The following is a 21,401-nucleotide window of genomic DNA, read 5'->3' on the forward strand; positions in this document are numbered from 1 at the left end:
TTATAATCTAAAACAGGAGTATTGCATTGTATAAAATCGAAAAAAAAAGCTTAGGAAGACTCTAAATAATTCCGATAAAACTAATGATCCACAGGACTGAGTACTAAACCTAAATTGACAACAAACTTCAGAGTACGAAGAACGTTAGATCCTAAAACAAATCACAAGGCGCTTAACGACATACCACCCAAAACCCTTCTTCCGCAACCTACCTGCACTGTTGGAGTATCATCTGCGGAAAATCCTTCCATATGCTCGCCTAGCGTGTCGTCGTGCACTCCTTGAACCTGCCCAGGCGACGAAGCCTGCAAATCTGCTCCTGCCAAAGCATCATCAGCTCTGACCAACGACACCGGACGCTCCTCCGGAACGGCATCAGATTTCACTATCACTACGGCCGTTGTCAGCGCAAAAAGCGTCACTAGAAGGGCTAGGTTTATAGTCGCCGTCACCGTCGTCGTCGTCGTCCCCATCATAGTTGTTATGCCTTTGATCATTTTCATTTTCGTTCCGCTCTGGCGGACACCAGTAATCGAGTTAAGATGCAACAGCAACAGCAGAAAAAAAATCAAAACAAAGTTTCACTAGCCGCCGCGCCCGTGTCGGAACGGAACTATGTACAACAACAACAACAGCACCACGAAGAAGGGGCGAGATCCTTTTTCTCGCACCTCACACGAAATTGCAGTGAAATTGCATTTTTAGCATAGTCGGTGCACACTTTTCCTTTGCGATTTTCACTTTTGGCGCCTCCGCCCGTCGCGCTGTTGGGAGTACAGTGACTGGCGGAATAAAGAGATCAGTTTAATATTGGGAATAGTTTTAATTGAAGAATTACATGCCAAACTCTAAAGCGGTTTTTTTTAAACACAGTCCAAAACAGTTTTTTTTCCGAAATTTAGAGAAATCAATCTGGAAACAAATTGCAGATTTTTCCGTTTTCATTTTTTTTTCTCTCACATTGTTTGTCGCGCGAACACGTTGGAACTCTGCACGAGTGCAATTGTGAAAGAATTATTTAAATCCGTTGACCCCTTCTTGGAGGCAAACCATTGTGTGTCACGATTCTCACTCTTACCATTTCGTATTTATTCGATAAACATTGTCTGAGGATAAACATTATGCGATTTTTTTATCAATGACCGAATTAGAAGATTTTGAAAATTTTTAGCATAGAATACTCTTTTCCTTTAACAACTAAATATTTTAGCTATTTACTGATTCCAGAAAACATGAACTCAATTAGTACCCTTGAAGCTGATAGCTCCAAACTTGAGCATTTTGTATGGAAATCGCCCAATGCGTTCTAAATTTCGCCCAGTACTGCATATCTGACAGAATCCAGTGCGATTTCTTTTATATTTCTTGAATTTGTAATTTGGCGAAAACAGGATTAGAATACGCGAGTCTACGGACAAACTCTTTGCGAATCAAATGTTTAGCAACGCTTTCGTATAATTTATGGCGATTTTTTTGAAACTATTACTAGTTGAATGCCTGTTCTGGCATAACTTGGTAATAATTCGTCGTCGAACATCAGCAAGTTTTTTGGATGACGTTCTTGGATCAATTTTCGTTGGAATCAATGGATGATATGTTTATGCAGTTTTAAGTATTGTTTTTGATAAAAAAAATGCTGGAATACCAGGATTATTCTCTTGCGGTACAATAGTTTTCTTCTTTTCAAACTTGAAGTAGAAAAATTTGAAAATACTCAGATTTTAGTAAACCAGACAGAAATTCGACACGATCGCAATAAAACTAATCTAGAGTCTGTGCTTCAATGACAATTATAAAAAAAGGCTACACAACTAAAGCACCAGTGCACAATGGTCCACGAAACAGATTTACGAGGAAAGATGCATTCAGCGCCTTCAAATGATTTTCTAGATTAATATGGTCTTCTACAAAGTTGTTCCTAAAAAAAGGCCCTCTTTTCAATATACATGAAAATAAGGGTGGTCCATATTTTCTAAGAAATTGGGAATCAAACTTTTTTATTCGCAAGAAGCTCTAAAAATGGTTCTTTGACAACTTTGATAAGAAATTTGAAACAAAAAAGATAAAGCGTTTAAACTGTTTTGACCTAGGTTTTGACCAACTTTGGAGCATTTTCCCAGTTTTCATAGGGTGACGCTAGAACAAATCGTTTTATTGCTTTATCTTTTTTGCTTCTAATTTCTCGTCAAAGTCGCCTAAGAGCTTCCAAAAACGCGCATTTTCGTGCGCTGAGAATGTTGCTACGTCATTCCGTTCAAAAGATATTGATGATTTTCTAGAAAGAATAGGCACTTTTCAAGTATTTTTCACTTGAGTTACAAAAATAACACCCCTCTTATTTTTTTATATGTTTTATAACAACATTTCTTCTTTTGAATGCGGGCAAAAGATTTTTTTTTTGTTTATCCCAACCCATCATAAACCCTTTTTAAAAAACTATTTTTTCCAAAATAACACCTGTAACTTTTGAACCAAAAGAGATAACGATCATCTCAGCGCACGAAACGACGCGTCTTCAAATGCTCTACAAGTGTTTCTTGGGCAACTTTGATGAAAAATCGAAACTGAAAAAGTTAACGCCAGAAAAATTTTTTTTTTTCTTGAACCAACCTAAGTTTATTCAGAAAAATACCTCTAGATCGCTCAATTTTAAAGCTACCTAAAAAGTGTCTTCAGCAAACTTGTTCAAAATTGATAGATCTACAACTTTCCCCAGGAATGTATACAGTTATTCTTGCAAATAAAAAGTTTGGTTACTAATTTCTTTGAAAATATGGACCACCCTAATTTTCATGTATATTGAAAAGAGGGCCTCATTATTAGGGACAACTTTGTAGAAGACCATATTTGCCTAAAAACTCATTTGAAGGCACTGAATGCATCTTTCCTCGTAAATCTGGTTCGTGGACCACTGTGCAGTGTTTGCTGGGACAGCTAGTAATGAGAACATGAATTGAATGACTCAGAGATGAATGCCCTAGAAGTACAGTCTCCCTAAATAAAAAAAAACATGAAATTACAGTATGCGGCAGGAAAAAATGCGAAAGTGTTTTTCAACTTCAAACCTCATTTTCGTCCATTTGACATTAACCAATCTATGTTTCAACGTTCAACGTTCTATAATAGGCTAGTTTTCTGAAAAGTTAATTAAAAAATTTCGCATCTGATAAAACAAAATATTTTATTTTTTTCATCTGGTTTGTGAAACTACATGGGTCTGGATCAGTGTGGTCTGGTTGTTCATCGAATTTGAGCTAATTTTGTTACTGTTATAGTCATTTTGTTTAATTACCATTAGGCGCGCAGTTTATTGATATCCGCTTATTAGACCTTCATTATCACATGTTGAACATCAATTATGTTCATTTTTATTTTTCAGTGCTAGAATATAGACATTGACTGATACACTGTCATGAAAAAATAATCATATATATCCCATATTTAGCGTGTAATAGTGCCTTGAACTTTTCGCATTTTTCCTGCCGCACCCTGTAATTGAGAAAAATACTTAAATAAAATGTTCTATGCTGTAACTAAATCCAAATCGCATTTTTTTGTTTTTTTTTATTTTCTTAAAAAAAAAATAAACCAATTGGGATGTAAAATTGTGGGGAAATCACGATGAGTGTAAAGTGTGCGACATCGTGTTATAAGTTTGTGAAAGCACATATAATCCTTCATCAGCTCGATAAACAAAACTGCAGCAGTCCACGGTTTATACGAATTTTCAAAATTTTGTCAGGACAAAGGTTTACTAGGAGGGGCGTGATCTGAGAAGATCAAAAATCAATCTACGTAGTTCAAGAACAACACCAAGCGAACAATGTTTACCAAGAAACCCCAACTCCGTAACATTTACGTTGCAGATTTTGAGTTCGATCCTCTCTGAAGCCACCATTGAAATTAATGCTCAGACACGAATGCCACTACCAAACGTGGTAAAGTGTCTTTAGTAAATAATAATAATAATAATAATAATAATAATTGAAATTAATTTCAGAGACCACTTTAAATCATTCGATGGGAGAGCTGAGTTTTTGCTGCTGGTTAGCGTAGAAGAAATGTTTAGTTACTACTTAGCTCTCATAGTGCGCCTATATGACAAAGGTTGGTAGCTACACGGTCCCAAAGGCTACAAAAGAAAGTTTTCTTGTGAACCTTTTAGAACTTTTCATGTTACATTTGTTGTATCTTTTATTACAAAAAGATCCATACTATGCATTTTAAAATCCATACACGAATTATAGGGAATATTTCAGAAAGAATTCTTGAATATTGGACGCACTTTTTTGCCGACAAGTTTGATGATCTGACGGAAAGTTCTAACAACAATTGTTGGCAAATTTGTGGCTCATTTTCTGAGAAACTCGTGATGGCAGATGTTTATGGACGGAATTTTGGAACGATTTCGGGTGGATATGTATGAGTTTCTGTGTTTTTTTTGAGATAATTGCTGAAAGAACTGCGTATAAAAATTTGATAGAAATAATATTTTTTTTTTTTGTAAAAAACATAAAAATATCTAAAAGAGTTAAATTTCCTGTAAAATAATTGAACAAATTCCTTAATTGCGAAGTGTTACGACATCGCAAGAGAGCATGAGTGATCCACCGAGTGGTCAGCTTTCGAGTGACAAAACCACTTTATATCAGAAATGTGTAGAACGAAACAAATTAAAACTGAGGGAAAACAATAACAAACACAGTTAAGAATTCGTTAGCTGTTGGCTGTTTTAGAGGAAAGCTACCTAACAAGATCTTTCAAACGGAAAATAGGAAAAGCTTAAAGGTCGTGGTATATGTGAAGATAGGATACCAATTCTTGTGAGTTATATAAAATTTATTAGTATTTACAAACTGTATAAATTTGAATACATTGTTTCAGTTTGAGTTGCCATAAAACAGTGCTGCTGCAAAAATTTCTAAAAAGAAAAGGGTGCAGAAGCAGCCTACGATGACGCCGAGGCAGAGGAGCGAGATCCAACAAGCTGATAAATTTTGCCAAGGGTTTTAGATGATTTTTTTTCGCAAATTTTTAAATAATTTCTAGTGAACATCTTGGAATTTTTTTTCCACATTTTGTTTAAATGCATTTGTTTTAATTTTTCCGTTGTTTTTAAATGCATTTTTCTTCAATTCATAACTTTTTAACCATTGGTATTGAAAATACCCCTTATAGGTAAATTCTAGTGGTATTTGAAAACATATTGTTATTGAAAAATTGATTGTATTTGTTCTTTATGGTAGTCATGGTTTGTAGACAGGTGACATCAATAAATCTCTTTAAAATTGATTGTTAGTAAAAAATAAAATATCTGAAAAAACATACTGACTCAGAAATAAAATAAAAACTAAATTTCCATGGGATAATTTTAAAAAGTAAAAATTATCCCATGGAAATTTAGTTTTTATTTTATTTCTGAGTCAGTATGTTTTTTCAGATATTTTATTTTTACTAACAATCAATTTTAAAGAGATTTATTGATGTCACCTTTTGACAGCTTCGCTCAACGAGAGGTGAGTAAACAGTTCGCTTTTATATGAAGTTCAAATTGATTTTTAACAAGGTTTCCGAGCAAAAAAATTCATGAAAATTTTATTTTTGGCGCAGTTTAACGTGCAGATTTAGAATATGCAATCATCTAAATACCGCTATTTTAGACTTTTTAACACATCCTACAATAAGGAGCTCATTTCAATAACTTTCAATCGAAATAAAGACATGTAATAAAGGCTCGATGCTTTAAAATTTCACACTGGCTTTACTTGATACGTTTCAAAAAAAAAATGCGTTTTAATTAATGCCAGGATTTTTCTGCTTGCAATCATTCTAAAAATTCTGCGAGGAGTTTCTTCTGAAATTTGTACTTGAATTAAATTTTGATCTTGCCATTGGCAAACTTCTTTTGTTCTGGTACATAACGTTTAGTTCCACAGTTTTGAAATTGGACTTTCGTCTGTTCTCCGTGACTGATCTAGAGGGAACTTTTCGAAGGACATCACAAATATTGCTTGCTTGCGTAAGTACACGGTGTTATCCACTACACCATGTGTAATCTGTGCTCGCGGTTCACTGAAATTCAATGGTGTTGTGAAGGTGACCTAGCAGTTAACGAGGAGAACCGAGTGGAAGACTCCGGTGGAGAAATCCTCTGGATAAAAAGGAAACCTTTGGAGAACCCGAATTTGCATGTGATGGTAGCCGATGAAGGTAAGCTTTAAAATGCATTTGCAGTGTCCAGCCAAAAGTAGCTGGTGCTTATTTAGCATGGAAACAGCATCGGTCAAAGGCATCAGTTTTTTTTATTGGTAAAAAAGCGTTCTCTGCTAGATAAAATTAGAACCATCATTACAGTGCAATTATTTTGCCTGCTGAGAAGTTCCGAATCTTTTCACTACTACGCACATTAGCGAAACTACATGTTTATTTAATGCTGACTATGGACATGGTATTACTTATACATTGTAAAAACTTACAAAAGATAATTTTCATCGTGATAATCCTGCATCCATTCATTGTATCATTGTCATAAGTGTAATGATATTCGTAAAGTAATGAATAATGTCAATTTCGAAACCTTAATCATCGAATCATAAACCCATCATTGGTATTGTAATAATCATTCCACAAATTAAAATCTTATGATATCAACGATTCCACGAACTGTATATTTCTATGCGGGAACTGCAACATAATAGAGGTGAATAAATAAATGCATCATTCCGAAATCAGCTATCGTATCAATATAAGATATTGATCGGTTATCCTGGTATTGGAAATATCTAATTTAGGTATTGCGCTGCTTGTCAGCCATGGACATATAATACCTCAACTTGTTATTAATTTAATATTGAGGATTGTTTGTGGTACTGTTCTTTTATAGATAAATCACAGCAAATGACTGGCAACTATTAAGTGCTTTAGAAAATGATTGAGCATTTGTAAATGGCAATCTAAATTATCTATCATAAAGGTAGAACATTGTTTTTGCATGGAAAAGTATCACCGTTTTTACAGCCAGTTTTTTCCAGTCGATTTTTACATTTTTTGTGCACGAACATGTCGTCGCAGCTCTGTACGAATACAACCGTGCAAAATTAGTATAGAGCAGTTGACCCGTTCTCGAGCTAAATAGTGACAATCAACAACATTCCATTTTTATTTATACAGATGTTGCCCAGGATGGTCAAATGCTTCCATTTATTTTTCAATTTATTTTATTTTTCATCGATTTTCAAAACAAGCAACAGGAAAAATATTTCTTATGAGATTATTGATATCAACAACTGATTCAACGTACAGCTTCCAATGAAAAAAACTATGCTTAATTATTTCCCACATCCAATCATACTTAAGTTACAGCTAATTCGAAAAAAATAAAAAATAAAACAGGAAAAGGATTTGAACCATATTGATGTTACTCGGGGAGGCCTGAAAATTCATATAGCTGAGAAATAATTGATTCTTTTTAGGCCAGAACAAATCTCATTTGCTCACTTTGCTCGTTGACTCGTCAAGGGGGGGGGGGGGGGGCGGGTTGATAAATAATAAATGAATTTGATGAAAAATTACCCAAACAATTAGGCCAAACCGTCAATCTCATCGGATTTGTTGAGAAATTTTCTCAACGACTCTAATTTCACTTTAAAGTTTTTAAATTTTTTGAATAATTTATTTGTGTCCCTCCTCAAACTGTAGAGAAATTTGTGTCAGCCTTATATAAAAACACGGTAAAACACAAAAAACCATCTTGAATCACATTTGATAAAGTCCCATAAATTTTTCCTATTTTTTATTCATTGCGAATTGTAAATGTAACTGAAGTATGATTGGATGTGAGACAAAAATGGGCATGGTTTTTTCTTTTGAAATTTGTACGTAAAACCAAAAATCTCAAAAAAAAGTTTCCTTATGCTTGTTTTAAAAATAGATAAGAAATGAAAATTAAAGGTAAAATAGTTGGAAACATTTGACCACCCCTAGCTACTTGGCAAATTTTGAAGCTGGAAGTCCGCATTCTTCAAAAAAAATAATAACAAGTAAGGTTTTTGGAAAATTGAAATTATGTGGCATCTAACAAAGATCCGCGATGAATATTTCTCACAGTGTATTTTTTTTCTAAAAGTTCTTCAATATCCCCATAAATCTTCGAAAACATTATTATCATTTTTTCATCTATCTTTGTTAAACAGATTTTCAGCCGGGGAACTTCGAAGACATCATTTCAATTCAGTCAAAAATAGTATATTTTTTCGTGTTTTGGGCAGGAATTGCTCTATGGATAAATAGTGCTTTTCAAAAATAAACATTACTCTATGCACGCTTCTAATTGTTTAAGCAACTGCTAAAATCATTGCAATTTTTAGTTTTTAGGTTCCTTCCGTTTTTGAGAATTTTTCCTACACCGCCGCAGCATCGCCAGTGTTTGCCGGGACAGCTAATAGACGAATAAAGTGGGAAATATTTACTCAAGATGAATAAAATTTTCAAGGAATTAAATGAATCCATTTTGCAGTTTTGTTTTTATTTTTATTTTTTTAATTACAATAAAAAACAATTGAGTTATAGGAGAATTTACGGTGGGTGTAAAGTGTGCAATTCCAGTGTGAGAGCTCATTTATTTTTGTACTATGATACTGCATCATTTCAAAAGGCCAAACGACAGCACAGTTCATACACATTTTAAAATGTTTGTATTGACAAAAGTCTATGAGGTGGGAGTGGTCTGAGAAGTTCATGAACAGCACCAAACAAACTGAATTTACCATGAAACCCTAATTCCGTAACGTTTGCTTGGCAGATGGTATGTTTGATCCTCTTTGGAGCCACCATCGATGTTTATTGCAGAGACTACTTTGAACTCTTAGGATGGAGAGTTGAGCCCCAAAGGCCACAGAAGAAAGGTTTTTTCGTGAACCTTTCAGTTATGTTACATTTATTGTATCATAGAATTTTACAACAACAATATTTATTATTGTTTTGCAATCCATGGAAGAATCAATGGAGATATTTCCGAAAGATTACTTGAATATTGGAGATATTGAATACATCTCTGTGGAGCGGACCTGATGTGATAGTTAGAACACTTGACTATCACGCCGAGAACCTGGGATCGAATCCCACTCCCGACAAACTCACAAAATGTGAGTTCTTCCTTCGGAAGGGAAGTAAAGCGTGGGTCCCGAGATGAATTAGCCTAGGGCAAAAAATCTCGTTAAATACAGATGAAAAAAAAAAATATATCTCTGCAGAAAAAGGTTGATAACTTTTAATGGAATATTCTAACAACAATCGTAGATGAATTTGTGGCACATTTTCCAGAAACATCGATTAGATTTTCTACAAAAGTGCAGCTTTTTCTAAGTCAGTATTTCATATATTTTTTATGCATTCATCTTTCCAACTTTTTTATGCATCCTGCAAAAAAGAAGCAGTTTTCAATACCCTTCCATCAGATTATCAAAACTCCTCGGGAAAAATCTTCTTAAATTTGTACTTGAACTGAATGTTGTTTTTTTATTCAAGAGTTCGAATATGCTCTCAGCCATTTATAATTATAGCAAAAATGTTATGATTTATGTGAAGATTTAGCAAAAGTTAGAATTTATAAATAAAAATAAATTGAAAATAAATATTATAATCTTGTCCTTTTCAAACTTCTTTTGTTCTGGTTCATGACGTTTAGTTCTACAGTTTTGAAATTGGGCTTAACGTATGTTGTACGTGACTGATCTAAGGCACTTTTTAGAAAACATCACACACATTGAAAGATGTACACATAGTTTTTTTTTTAAATACCAACCAAAATGTGTTCAAGGATTATTTCATGAATTCCTCATAGGTATAAATTAAGAGCTTCTGCTGAGAATTTCTCTTAAAATCTGTAAAAATAAGGCCGAAACAAATCTCATTTTATTCTTATGTCACTTTGCTCGTGAACTCTTTAAGAGGTGGCGGGGGTGGTGGTGATAAATAATAAATGTATTTCATGAAAAATTTCTCAAACATTTTCCGAAATTTGTATTAGCCTGAATAGATCATGACATAATGTCGTAATCCTTTTTGCCGCAACTCGTAACACACGTTTTGATACTTACTCGTGACGCTATATTGCAAAACATTTTTCAATGCAAATGAATTTAGCTCATGCATGAGCGAGCATCTATCTGTAATTGTTTTTTTTTTATGGTTTTTACCGTGCATTATTCTGCACCTAACTTTTAGAAATAGTGTATAAAACTAATTTCACAAAAAAAAATAACTCGAAAACGGTTTGCTAGATTAAAATAATGTCTTTGAAGATGTTTGAAGATATTTAATGGACTTAAAAAATACACTGAGAATAATACGCATCGCGGATCTGTGTCAGAAGTAATATAATTTTAATTTTTCATAAACCTTACCCTTTGATTTTTTTTGTAGAAAGCTGACTTTCAGCTTCAAAATTTGCCAAGTAGCTTAGTATGGTCAAATCCTTCCAACATTTTTTTTCCATTTTATTTTTCATAAATTTTAAAAAAAGCAAAAGGAAATACTTTTTGAGATTTTTGATATCAACGATAGATTCTACGTACAGCTTTCAATAAAAAACTATGCATATTTTTTTCCTACCATACCAACCATAGTTAAATTACAGTGAATTCAAAAATTAAAAAAAAAACAGGAAATAAGAAAACGATTTAAACTTTGTTAAATGATGTTCGAGATGGCCTAAAAATTCACGTATCTGAGAAATAATTGATCCTTTTTCTATAAAAGTGGTGTAACAGTAAAAAAATCTTGAATATCATTTGATAAGGTTTATACATTATTCCTTTTTTTTATTTTTTAATTCACTATAATTTAAACTATGGTTGAATGTGAGGAAAAACTTTACATAGTTTTTGCATGGAAAGCTGTACTTAAAATCTATTTTTGTTACAAAATATCTTAAAAAATGTTTTTTCTGCTTGTTTTAAAAATTGATGAAAAATAAAAATTCGAGAAAAAATAATTGAAGGCATTTGACCACCTCTGGTTATTTGACCAATTTTGAAGCTGGAAGTCAACATTCTACAAAAAATAATATAAAGAATAAATCGAAGGTAAGGTTTTTGGAAAATTGTTATTATGTGACCTCTAACAAAGATTCGTGATAAATATTACTCTCAGTGTATTTTTTTTTAAATTTTATAAAATTGCCATAAAAAACGTTAAACTAAAAGTGATTTCGAATTCATGATGTTAGACACAAAATGAGACAGTTACAGTTAGACAAAACAATTGTCAAAAAACGATAGTAATTGTATTCCACTGAGGAAGACACCATCCCCGTGTCGAAACGTCAGGTGAACTCTACTACCTTCGTGAATTTTCCTCTGAGAATCTCTCTTTATTATCAATAATTATTGATCTTAAAACCCAGCACAAGTAACATTTTTAGTCAAATATACTAGAAGAGATTCTAAGAATCATCCAGATTCTCTTGTCGGACGTCTTTCCATACTCCACAAAAAAAAACTTGGTAGCTCAGATTAACAAAACAATATGAAATGAATGAAATGCGTTTAAACAAAATTATTATTCTGGCATGTAATTTTTCACTCAAAACGTATCACTATGGAAAGCATATTCTTAATTTCTCCGGTCACTGTACCTTCACTCCTACTAGGATCCACTCTCTTGCGCGCCCAAACCGCAAGGCCGGACCTTGTGAAGGCTGTTTCTTGAATTATTCACTTTTCCTTTTCTTCTTCTCCTTTTGATACTGACCGACCACGTCTTCTTCGTCGTCTTCGACTAAGCAGTTACAATGCCTTCTCACACTCCAATTGTTGGAATAATTAATAGCTCCGCTAGTATATCACCATCCAAATGCATTTCACTACCATTCACTCTTTTTGCGGTTTTGCCGTCCGTCGTCGTCGTCGTCACCGTCTCTTCGTCCGGACGTCATGCCATACTATTAAGGCCTCCTCACAAGGCAGATCTTCGTTGAAGCATAACCAAATTCACTTCACATTCACAATGTGCATATTATTGCATAGTCGCGGCACCCGCCGCATAACCAAACGAATCGGTTACGGGTTTTCTTTTTCTTCTTTCAGCTCCTCATGCCAAGTCAATTTTCACTTGAGACCTCACCGCAGCACAAGTGGGTGGTCAGCAGCACCCAGACGAGAGGGCGGCAATCTTCTCCGCGGTCAACAGTTTGGTTTTCGGTTTTCCCACACACCTGATTCAAGCACGAACCTCAACCAAAACATCAAACGAAGTTTCTAATCCCTTGAATTGGAATCTCCACAAAACACTCCGCACAATTGTTTTTTCCTGCATGGAAAGCACCTAGGGAAAAGTTTCTCGACACGGTCCTAATCCGTACAAAATTCGGATCTAATAGATCTCGGCAACTGCCTTTGAGGGGGCACGTGTCCTATTCCGCGCGCGCCAAAACCTATCGCGCCAACGAACGTAAAACCACAATTTTCTTTGTGCGTCTTTGTGCTTTGGTACCGAAAGCTCTCTAGTAGGCACCGTGTCCACCTGGTGCAACGTTTAGTAACCGACTGAGCAGTCCATAGTGGAGCGCTGCAAAAGATTCAAAGCCTACCGACCGACCGATGCGATGCGATGGATGTGGACTGTGCAAGGCAGACTGGAATGTGCTACCACGGACCGTACGGAAGACTGCCGCGCCGCCGTCGCCTTCGGTTGTTCGCGAGACAGGTGGGATGCTGCGTGGATGTTGAGCGAACGTACCGACCGACCGGAGGCTCCGGTGTGGACCACGGTGACTGATAACGCGCGAGCCATCGCACAGTGGGAAAAATGAGGTACTAAACGCGTTCGGTGTGGAAAGAATCTGAAGCAATTTTGATGAAATATGTAATACTTAGTAGTTTACGCAACAAGGTGCAGAATGACGATTTTTACAGCACGAGTCGTACATTTATCCAACGAGGCTTGCCGAGTTGGATAATTACGACAAGTGCTGGAAAAATCGAGTTCTGCACCGAGTTGCGTACAACGTTTTTTGCAATTTCATAAATTACCCTTGAGGATAGTTTTCAACAAAACTTTTTCATCAAACTGCACACTGATGTTCATAGCCAATGTTTAAGAAAATCTGATCATAATAGGTTATACTGTGCAGTTGTCACAATTTTTCAAAACTGCGTCCAGAAAGCATCAAGAAGTTGACCAAACCTGAAAACAGTGCACAATGGGTCCAGAACCGTGTTTACGAAGACAAAAATGTTTGTGCCTAAACCATAAGTTTTAAATACATGGTGTCTTTGGGAAACTTTCTTCTTATTTTTCGACCTTTTTTCTCATTATTGTGAAATCAGGTTGGTCCCTCTAGTTTCGCTGATCCAAACATCTTCTTTTTAATAGTTTTATGTATGTTCACAAAATGTTCTACAAAGTTGTAAAAGAACTTATTTGGAGCAAGTTTGCCGAAGAAACCATTATTCTATCTCTTATGGTTCCTAACTTATATTTTTTTTTAAATATTCATGTTAGGGTGATCCATGAATTTCAGTTTTCCTGAAATAACTTTGAATTCGTTCGTTTCTCGTAAATACTTTGTTCCGAACACTTTTAGAACTATCAACGACGCATCTTTTTTCCAAAGAGCTCAAAGTTCTAACTCGCGTAATTAAAAAAATATTGGCATTTTTCTTCAAAAAATCACTTTTTTCAAAAAGTCATAGGGTGACAATGGGTATTATCGGCAGGTTTGTTCACTTCGTCATGGGGGGTTTTTGTCAACCAAATTGCCTGAAACTTGGCCATATAATTGAGCATAGTTGGGAAGGATTTGAGACCAACTCTGAGTTCAATAGGTTTCGAAAAACCCCCCAAGACGAAGAGAACAAATCGGCCGAGAATAGGTAATTTCCCCTATCTCAAAAAGGAGCAAATGGATTTTCATTCTCCCGGTTGCATTGGAAAGATCGTACTCTGTTCTATTTATGGTGAAAAAACTGTAGGTACCTTTTTTTTTTATTCCCGTAACGTGGGCAGATCACCTTACAATGGTGCGTTGCGGCGTAAGATCTACCACCACATCTAATTTCGATCTTGTTACTGTTTTCATGCCTAATGTGGCCGATCAGTGGTGAGCAGCATTCCAGGATCGAGATTTGATGTGCTTTTTTAATGTTTTTTGCTAATCCACATTTTATTTCAGGAGTAATCAGGTAAATGTTTAGTTTATAAATAGGGTAGAAGCTTCAGTTTTGGCCAGCCCGGAGTTTTGGTCATAGTGCGGTATTCAGCCTGTTACAATCGAAATCGGCATAAATTTATTTTTTACTAGTAGATTCTAATATAATATGATGATTACAGCTGTGAAAACCATACATTTTAATTAAAAACTAGAAGAAAATAATATTTTTTCTTAAAAAATCAGCTCCCATATATCTATTTTGGCCAGGGTGCTTCTAATTTGGCCACTCCCATAAGAAATACACGTGATTGGCCAAAATAGAAACCAAAGCTGAGAATATGGCCAAAACTGCGGCAATGCTTCTATTTTGGCCAGTGCCACTTTTAATATGAAAATCAAGTATTATCTTGATTTCTGCATTTTTCTAATAAAGTATAGATTGAAACCTTTCATTTAACACATTGGTAGTTTCCATTGGATTATTGGTTATTTTTATAAAAATGATTTCCCTTAGACTGGCCAAAACTGGTGCCCGCACCCTACTTATTAATCATGATTATGATTATTTTTCAAACAAATGTATAACAAAACATACACAACACACACTGACATACATTACATATACATATTTCATCATATATTGGGAAAGGGAGGGACCATCAGAGTACCCGATTGAAACGATTTGGACAGGAGCTTGGAACTGCCTCCTCCTTGTTGTTAACATTTCGTGGATTGAGGGCGGGCTCTTCGACCCCATCTATTGGGAGTATTCTGTCAATCGAGGGCTTGATTTTGCAGTTCTTCGTGAGAACTTTCTTCTGGAAGGAGATTCTTTTCCCCTGACGCGGGTTTCGCGCAAGTGTCTCTGCTTGCGGGTCTGCACATCCCTTTTTGGCCCTTCATACAGGAGAATGACTGACCACTAACAACAGCACAATCTTGATCAAACCGCTTTTCAGATTATTCCAGTGCTATAGGCAGCTGCCTTGCTACAATAGATGGTAGAACAATATCATCATCATCAAAAAACTGTAGGTATCTTTTTTGTTTAAAGCTTTTTATTGAATTTTGAAAATACGATTTTTTTCATGGAAAAGCAGAATGGATGATCATTTATCAAGCTACTTTGATCTATCTAACAAAGACGAGTTGAATTTTCTTGAAATGTGTCATTTTTCATATGAAAATCTGTTTTTACTCAATATAATTTTATGTGTTGATTTTTTCGCAATACTTTGTTCTGGGCACTTTTCTAGCAGCCAAAAACTCACAATTTTGTCGAAGACGCTAAGTTTGTATCTCATCGATTTTCAAAGTTACAACTGCTTTTCCATGAAAAAAAAAATCGTATTTTCAAAACTCAATAAAAAGCTTTAAACAAAAAAGGTACCTACAGTTTTTTCACCATAAATAGAACAGAGTACGATCTGCAGCCGGGAGAATGAAAATCCATTTGCTCCTTTTTGAGATATGACTTTTTGAAAAAAGTGATTTTTTGAAGAAAAATGCCAATATTTTTTTAATTACGCGAGTTAGAACTTTGAGCTCTTTGGAAAAAAGATGCGTCGTTGATAGTTCTAAAAGTGGTCGGAACAAAGTATTTACGAGAAACGAACGAATTCAAAGTTATTTCAGGAAAACTGAAATTCATGGATCACCCTAACATGAATATTAAAAAAAAAATATAAGTTAGGAACCATAAGAGATAGAATAATGGTTTCTTCGGCAAACTTGCTCCAAATAAGTTCTTTTACAACTTTGTAGAACATTTTGTGAACGTACATAAAACTATTAAAAAGCAGATGTATGGATCAGCGAAACTAGAGGGACCACCCTGATTTCACAATAATGAGAAAAAAGGTCGAAAAATAAGAAGAAAGTTTCCCAAAGACACCATGTATCTCGTAACGGGATCAATAGCAGTCGATCTGCAAGGACCACTACAGGATACTTTGGACAATTTGTCTACTTGGGCTCTCAAGCTGGGTATCGAGTTCTCTCCGGAGAAACTGAGATGGTTGTCTTTTCTAAAAAACACAAACCAGCAAAGTTTCCGCTCGTTCTGATGGGTAAGACAATCACTCATAGCATGTCTTCACAATACCTCGGCGTCTGGTTCGACTCCAAATGCACCTGGGGGAAGCACATTGTGTATCTGATACAGAAATGCCAAAAACGAATCAACTTTATGCGAACTATTACCGGAACATGGTGGGGAGCACATCCGGAAGATCTGATCAGGCTGTACCAAACAACCATTCTATCGGTTTTAGAATACGGTAGCTTCTGTTTTCAATCCGCGGCGAAAACACACTTGCTGAAGCTTCAACGGGTTCAGTACCGTTGCCTTCGGATCGCGTTAGGTTGCATGAACTCGACTCACACAATGAGTTTAGAGGTACTTGCTGGTGTACAGCCTCTGACAGACCGCTTTGCGGAGTTGTCGTTCCGGTTCCTCATCCGATGCGAGTTTGTGAATCCATTGGTCATAGAAAACTTCGAAAAGCTGCTCGAACAGAATCCCCAAACTCGTTTTATGAGTGTGTACTACTGGTACATGACGCTGGAGGTAAGCCCATCTCCGGTTAACACCAATCGTGACAACTTCTCAGACTTCGACAGCTCCTCTGTGGATTTTGATCTCTCTATGAAGGATGAGATCACCGGTATACCGGAATCTTTTCGTTCCATAGGTATTCCACAAATTTTTGCAAGTAAGTTCGGGCATGTTAGCGGGGCCAGACAGTTCTTCACAGATGGTTCCAAAACCGATGATTCGACTGGATTCGGTGTCTACAACGAATTTCATAGCGCCACCTTCATGCTTCAAAAGCCATGTTCGGTATACATTGCTGAGCTCGCGGCTATATACTACACCTTAGAGTACATTCGCACTCTTCCACCTGAGCACTACTTCATTTTTACCGACAGTCTAAGCTCTCTGGAGTCTGTTCGGTCAATGAAACCGATGAAGCACTCAGCGTACTTCCTGAAAGGAATACGCCAAGTCTTGAGTGCTTTGTCCAAACGCTCATACATCATCACCATAGCTTGGGTCCCTTCACATTGTTCAATCCCGGGCAATGAGAAAGCGGACTCTCTGGCTAAGGTGGGCGCTAGCGAAGGCGATATTTACGAGCGTCAAATCGCCTTCGACGAATTTTTTGCATTGGCCCGTCAGGAGACCTTGATCAGCTGGCAACACAAATGGAGAGATGGAGAGATGGGTAGATGGTTGCACTCCATCATTCCACAGGTGTCGAAGAAGCCATGGTTCAAAGGGTTGGATTTAGGCCGCGATTTCATTCGTGTGATGTGTCGGTTGATGTCCAACCACTATTTGTTGAACGCACACACCTTCCGTATTGGGCTCTCAGAAAGCAATCTCTGTGTCTGTGGTGTGGCTTACCAGGATATCGAACATGTCGTGTGGGGATGCAATGAGTATCATGAGGTCAGATCTGAGCTGCATGAAATTCTCCGGGTCCGAGGAAAACAACAGAAACCCGTTAGAGAAGTGTTGGCAGGACTTGATTTGGAATACATGAACCTGATTTATCAGTTTTTGAAACGTGTTGATGTCAGAGTTTGATGTAGTACGTTCCTTGTTTTCGTTGTCCGCCTTTTGGTTTTGTTGTTCGCCCCTGTCTGTCGTCACCCCCCTTCCGTTTGTCCTCTTCTTGTCGTTTTCTACCGATAAAGTCTTTTCTTTTTGGTTCCGTTACAGATATGGACAATTTGTCCCATCAATGTTTTAGTATAAGTTAGCAAATAATTTAGTTTTAAACCCATAAATCCCTCCTTCCCAATTTAATTTTTTTTTCAATCCTTAACCTCGAAACAGCCGCGAGTACTTCGGCTTCCCAAACTAACATAGTTTTAAGGCAGTAATAAATTGTACAATGTAAATTCATTGTAAAAACAAAAGATTTCGGCTCAGTTATGCCCATGTGGCGGCCGAGCCTTCCAAATAAACGAACAAGTAAAAAAAAAAAAAACCATGTATCTAAAACTTATGGTTTAGGCACAAACATTTTTGTCTTCCTAAACACGGCTCTGGACCCATTGTGCAGTCTTGTAATGGTTCATTACGCAACGCAAATCAGTGCTGTAATGAATCATTACAGCACTGTTAATTAGGTGTGGGAAAGTAGGCCTTTTCCTGTCAGATTTGCGTGAGGTAAAACAGCCTATTACGATGAGAAGTTGCAAAAAAAACATATTTTTAATGCATTACACTTTTAGAATCTGTTCAGAGTCTGGAAGGACAAAATCACTTATATCTTAGAGATGAAATAATAAACAGAAAAGTTAGGCCCTCAAATCCTCAAAAGACGCACTAGGCAAGACACAGTATGCTAAGGACAGCTTGTTTTATACGGTATTTAACCAATACTTAGTAGACCCTTTAGTAGCTGAAAATTGCTCTGATCGTGAAAACAATAGGTTATTGTTGAATTGTCTTTATCAACGATTGCGCAACAGATTCTATGCCTCCCCTACATATTGCATACAAAAACAAATCTTGGACAATAGTGGCCATGGGCGTGGCCAGAGGGGGGTAGCGAGATTTTTAAAAATTTGAACCGACTCAAAGATTATCAACAATTCAGAGTTCCAGAAAAATTATCTCAGGGAATTAACTATTCTAATAATTAAGGTTTTTATCCATAATTATCAAACCTTATTTGATCGAAAACCACAAGAAATTTCACCAAGTATTACTCCAAGAGAACCATTTCAATCTTATTTGAGAATTTTCCCGTACAACAAGCTTGGTTAAATGTCTAAATTGTGTTAGTCCATCCAAAGACTCCACCAATAATTCATCCAGAATTTATTTTGGACACGGATTCCTGCATATTTTTTTTCTAGATATTCCTACAGAAATTCTTCCAGGAATTTGTTAAGAAAGCTTTCCTGTGGTTTTCTAAGGATTTTCTCATGGGATGGCTTCCGGGATTCCTTATGGGATTTCTTCAGGAATTCCTCCAGGGATTCACCCGTGAATTTCTTCTGTTTTTTTTTTCAGCGACAACTTCAGGGATTGAAAAAAAATCCTCCAAAGCTTCTTTTCAGAATTCCTTCAGGAGTTTCTCTTGGAATTCTTTCAGTAACTTCTTCACGAATTAATCCAGCACTTCCTCCAGGAAATGTTTAGGGATTCCCTTAGGAATTCCTCTTGACATTGCATCCACGATTCCTTCTGGGGTTTCTTCAGGAATTCCTCCAGGAACTGCTAGGGATTACTCAAAGAGTCCCTCCACGAACTCCTCTTAGGATTCCTTCAGGATTTCTTCAAAAATCTCTGTGGTTTCTTCAGGAATTCTTCTTGAGATTCCTCCAAGAATTCCTCCGGGTATTCACCTGAATATTTCTTCTGTGATGCTTACAGGAACAACTCCAGTGAAATTCCTTCAAGGTTTCCCCCAGGAACTATTTTTTAGAATTCCTTCAGGAGTTCCTCTTGGAATTGCTTCCAGGATTCCTCCTGGGGTTTTTGCAGGAATTCCTGCAGGGATTCCTTCAGGAACTTTTTTTTTTAAATTTCTTTGTATTTGTGAATTTTAACTTAATGCTAATTCTTCACACACCTTCAGGAACTGCAACAGAGATTCCTCAAGGAATTCCTTCACGAACTCTTCTTAGGATTCCTTCAGGATTTCTCCAAGAATTTCATTTGAGATTTCTTCAGGAATTCTTCCTGAGATTCCTCCAGGAATTCCTTAAGGGATTCCTCCACGAATTTATACAGGGATTCTTCCACGAATTATTACAGAGATTCCTCTGAAAATTGCTGCAGGGATTCCTCTAAACATTCCTCCAGGGATTCCTACAGAAGTTCCTCCAGAAATTCTTCTAGAGTTTTCTCCAAAGCTTCCTCTGGGAATCCCTGCAGGCATTTCTCTAGTATAGCTTCAGGGACTCCTGCAAGAATTTCGCCAGGACTTCACTCGGAAATTCCTTCTGTGATTCTTTCTGGAACAACTTATTTTAAAAATTCCTCCAAAGATTCCCCTTCAGGAATTCCTCCTTGTATTCTCTAAGAAACCCCATCAGGAATGTATTTACTTCTTCCATGAACTATTTAGGTATTCCCTTAGAAATTCCTCTTGAAATTGCTTCCGGGATTCCTTCTGGAGTTTTTCAAGAATTCCAAAGGACGTCTTCAGTAACTGATATAGGGATTCCTCCACGAACTCTTCTAAGAACTCCTTCAGAATTTCTCAAAGAATTCCATCTGCGGTTTTTTCGGGCATTCCTCCTGGTATTCCCCTACGAATTTCTTAGGAGATTTCTCTAGACTAGGAATTCGTCCAGAAATTCTTCCTGGAATTCCTCCGGGAATTTCTGCAGGAATTTCTCCAAAAATCCCCCAGATATTCCTCCAGAGGTTCCTCCAGAAATTCCTCTAGGAATTTCTCTAGAGATTTCTCCAGGAATTCCTCTGGTGTTTCCCTCAGGAATTCCTACAGGCATTCCTCTAGGGTATCCTTTAGAAATCCTTCCGTGAATACCCCCATGAATTCTTCCTTGCATTCTTGTAGAGATTTCTCCATGAATTCTTTCAGATATTCCTGCAGGTATTCCTCCAGGTATTCATCCAGGATTTGCTTCAGGAACTCCTCCAGAAATTCCCGAGGATTTCATTCAGGAATTCTTCAAAGGATTCCTCCTAGGATTTTTCCAAAGACTTCTACAGGAATTCCTTCAAAGATTTTTCCAGGAATTACTTAAGGGATTCCTCCATGAATTCCACCAGGAAATCTCCTTGGCATTCTTCCAGGAATTAATCCAGGAATTCTTCCAGGGATTCCTCCTTAGATTCTTGCAGAGATTCCTCCAGGTATTTCTTCATATATTCCTTCAGGAATTGCTTCAGGGACTCCTCCAGGATTTCATGTAGGAATTTCTCCAGGGTCTCCACGAGGAATTCCTCTAGAAATAACCTCAAGAATTTCCTCAGGGATACCTCCAACAATTTCACCAGGAATTAATCTAGGAGTTCCTTCATAAGCTCTGTCAGCAATTCATCCATGAATTTTCTCAGAAAATCATTCACGGATTCCTTCAGAAATTCCAGGATTTTCTCTAGGAATACCTTCTGGATTTTTTCCAGAGATTTCTCCAGGAATTCTTTCAAAATTTCCTCCAGGAATTGCTGCAGGGATTCCTCCAGGAATTCCATCAGGAATTCCGCTAAGAATTCCTCCAGAAGCTCCTTCAGGGATTTTTCCAGGGATTTCTC

General features: G+C 36.6%; 2 protein-coding genes across 5 annotated transcripts in view; one reads left to right on the plus strand and one right to left on the minus strand.

Annotated features, from left to right (window-relative positions):
- Nucleotides 1–12,839, minus strand: part of LOC109419222 (uncharacterized) — a 174,175-nt gene extending 161,336 nt beyond the window's left edge. The window contains exons 1-2 of one of the 4 annotated variants that reach the window (XM_062859256.1): nt 11,752–12,839; nt 213–515 (exon numbers count right to left, since the gene is read on the minus strand). In XM_062859256.1, coding sequence (XP_062715240.1) covers nt 213–503 — 291 coding nt within the window. In that variant the 5' untranslated portion in view covers nt 504–515; nt 11,752–12,839. Of the gene's footprint in view, nt 1–212; nt 783–11,635 lie in introns of all 4 variants that reach the window. The other 3 variants (XM_062859255.1, XM_062859254.1, XM_062859253.1) reach the window with 3 other exon arrangements.
- The window catches only part of LOC109419225 (actin-histidine N-methyltransferase), a 365,401-nt gene that overhangs the window by 176,983 nt on the left and 167,017 nt on the right, over nt 1–21,401 (plus strand).

This window comes from Aedes albopictus, chromosome 3 (assembly GCF_035046485.1).
Source record: "Aedes albopictus strain Foshan chromosome 3, AalbF5, whole genome shotgun sequence".
NCBI lineage: Eukaryota > Metazoa > Arthropoda > Insecta > Diptera > Culicidae > Aedes > Aedes albopictus.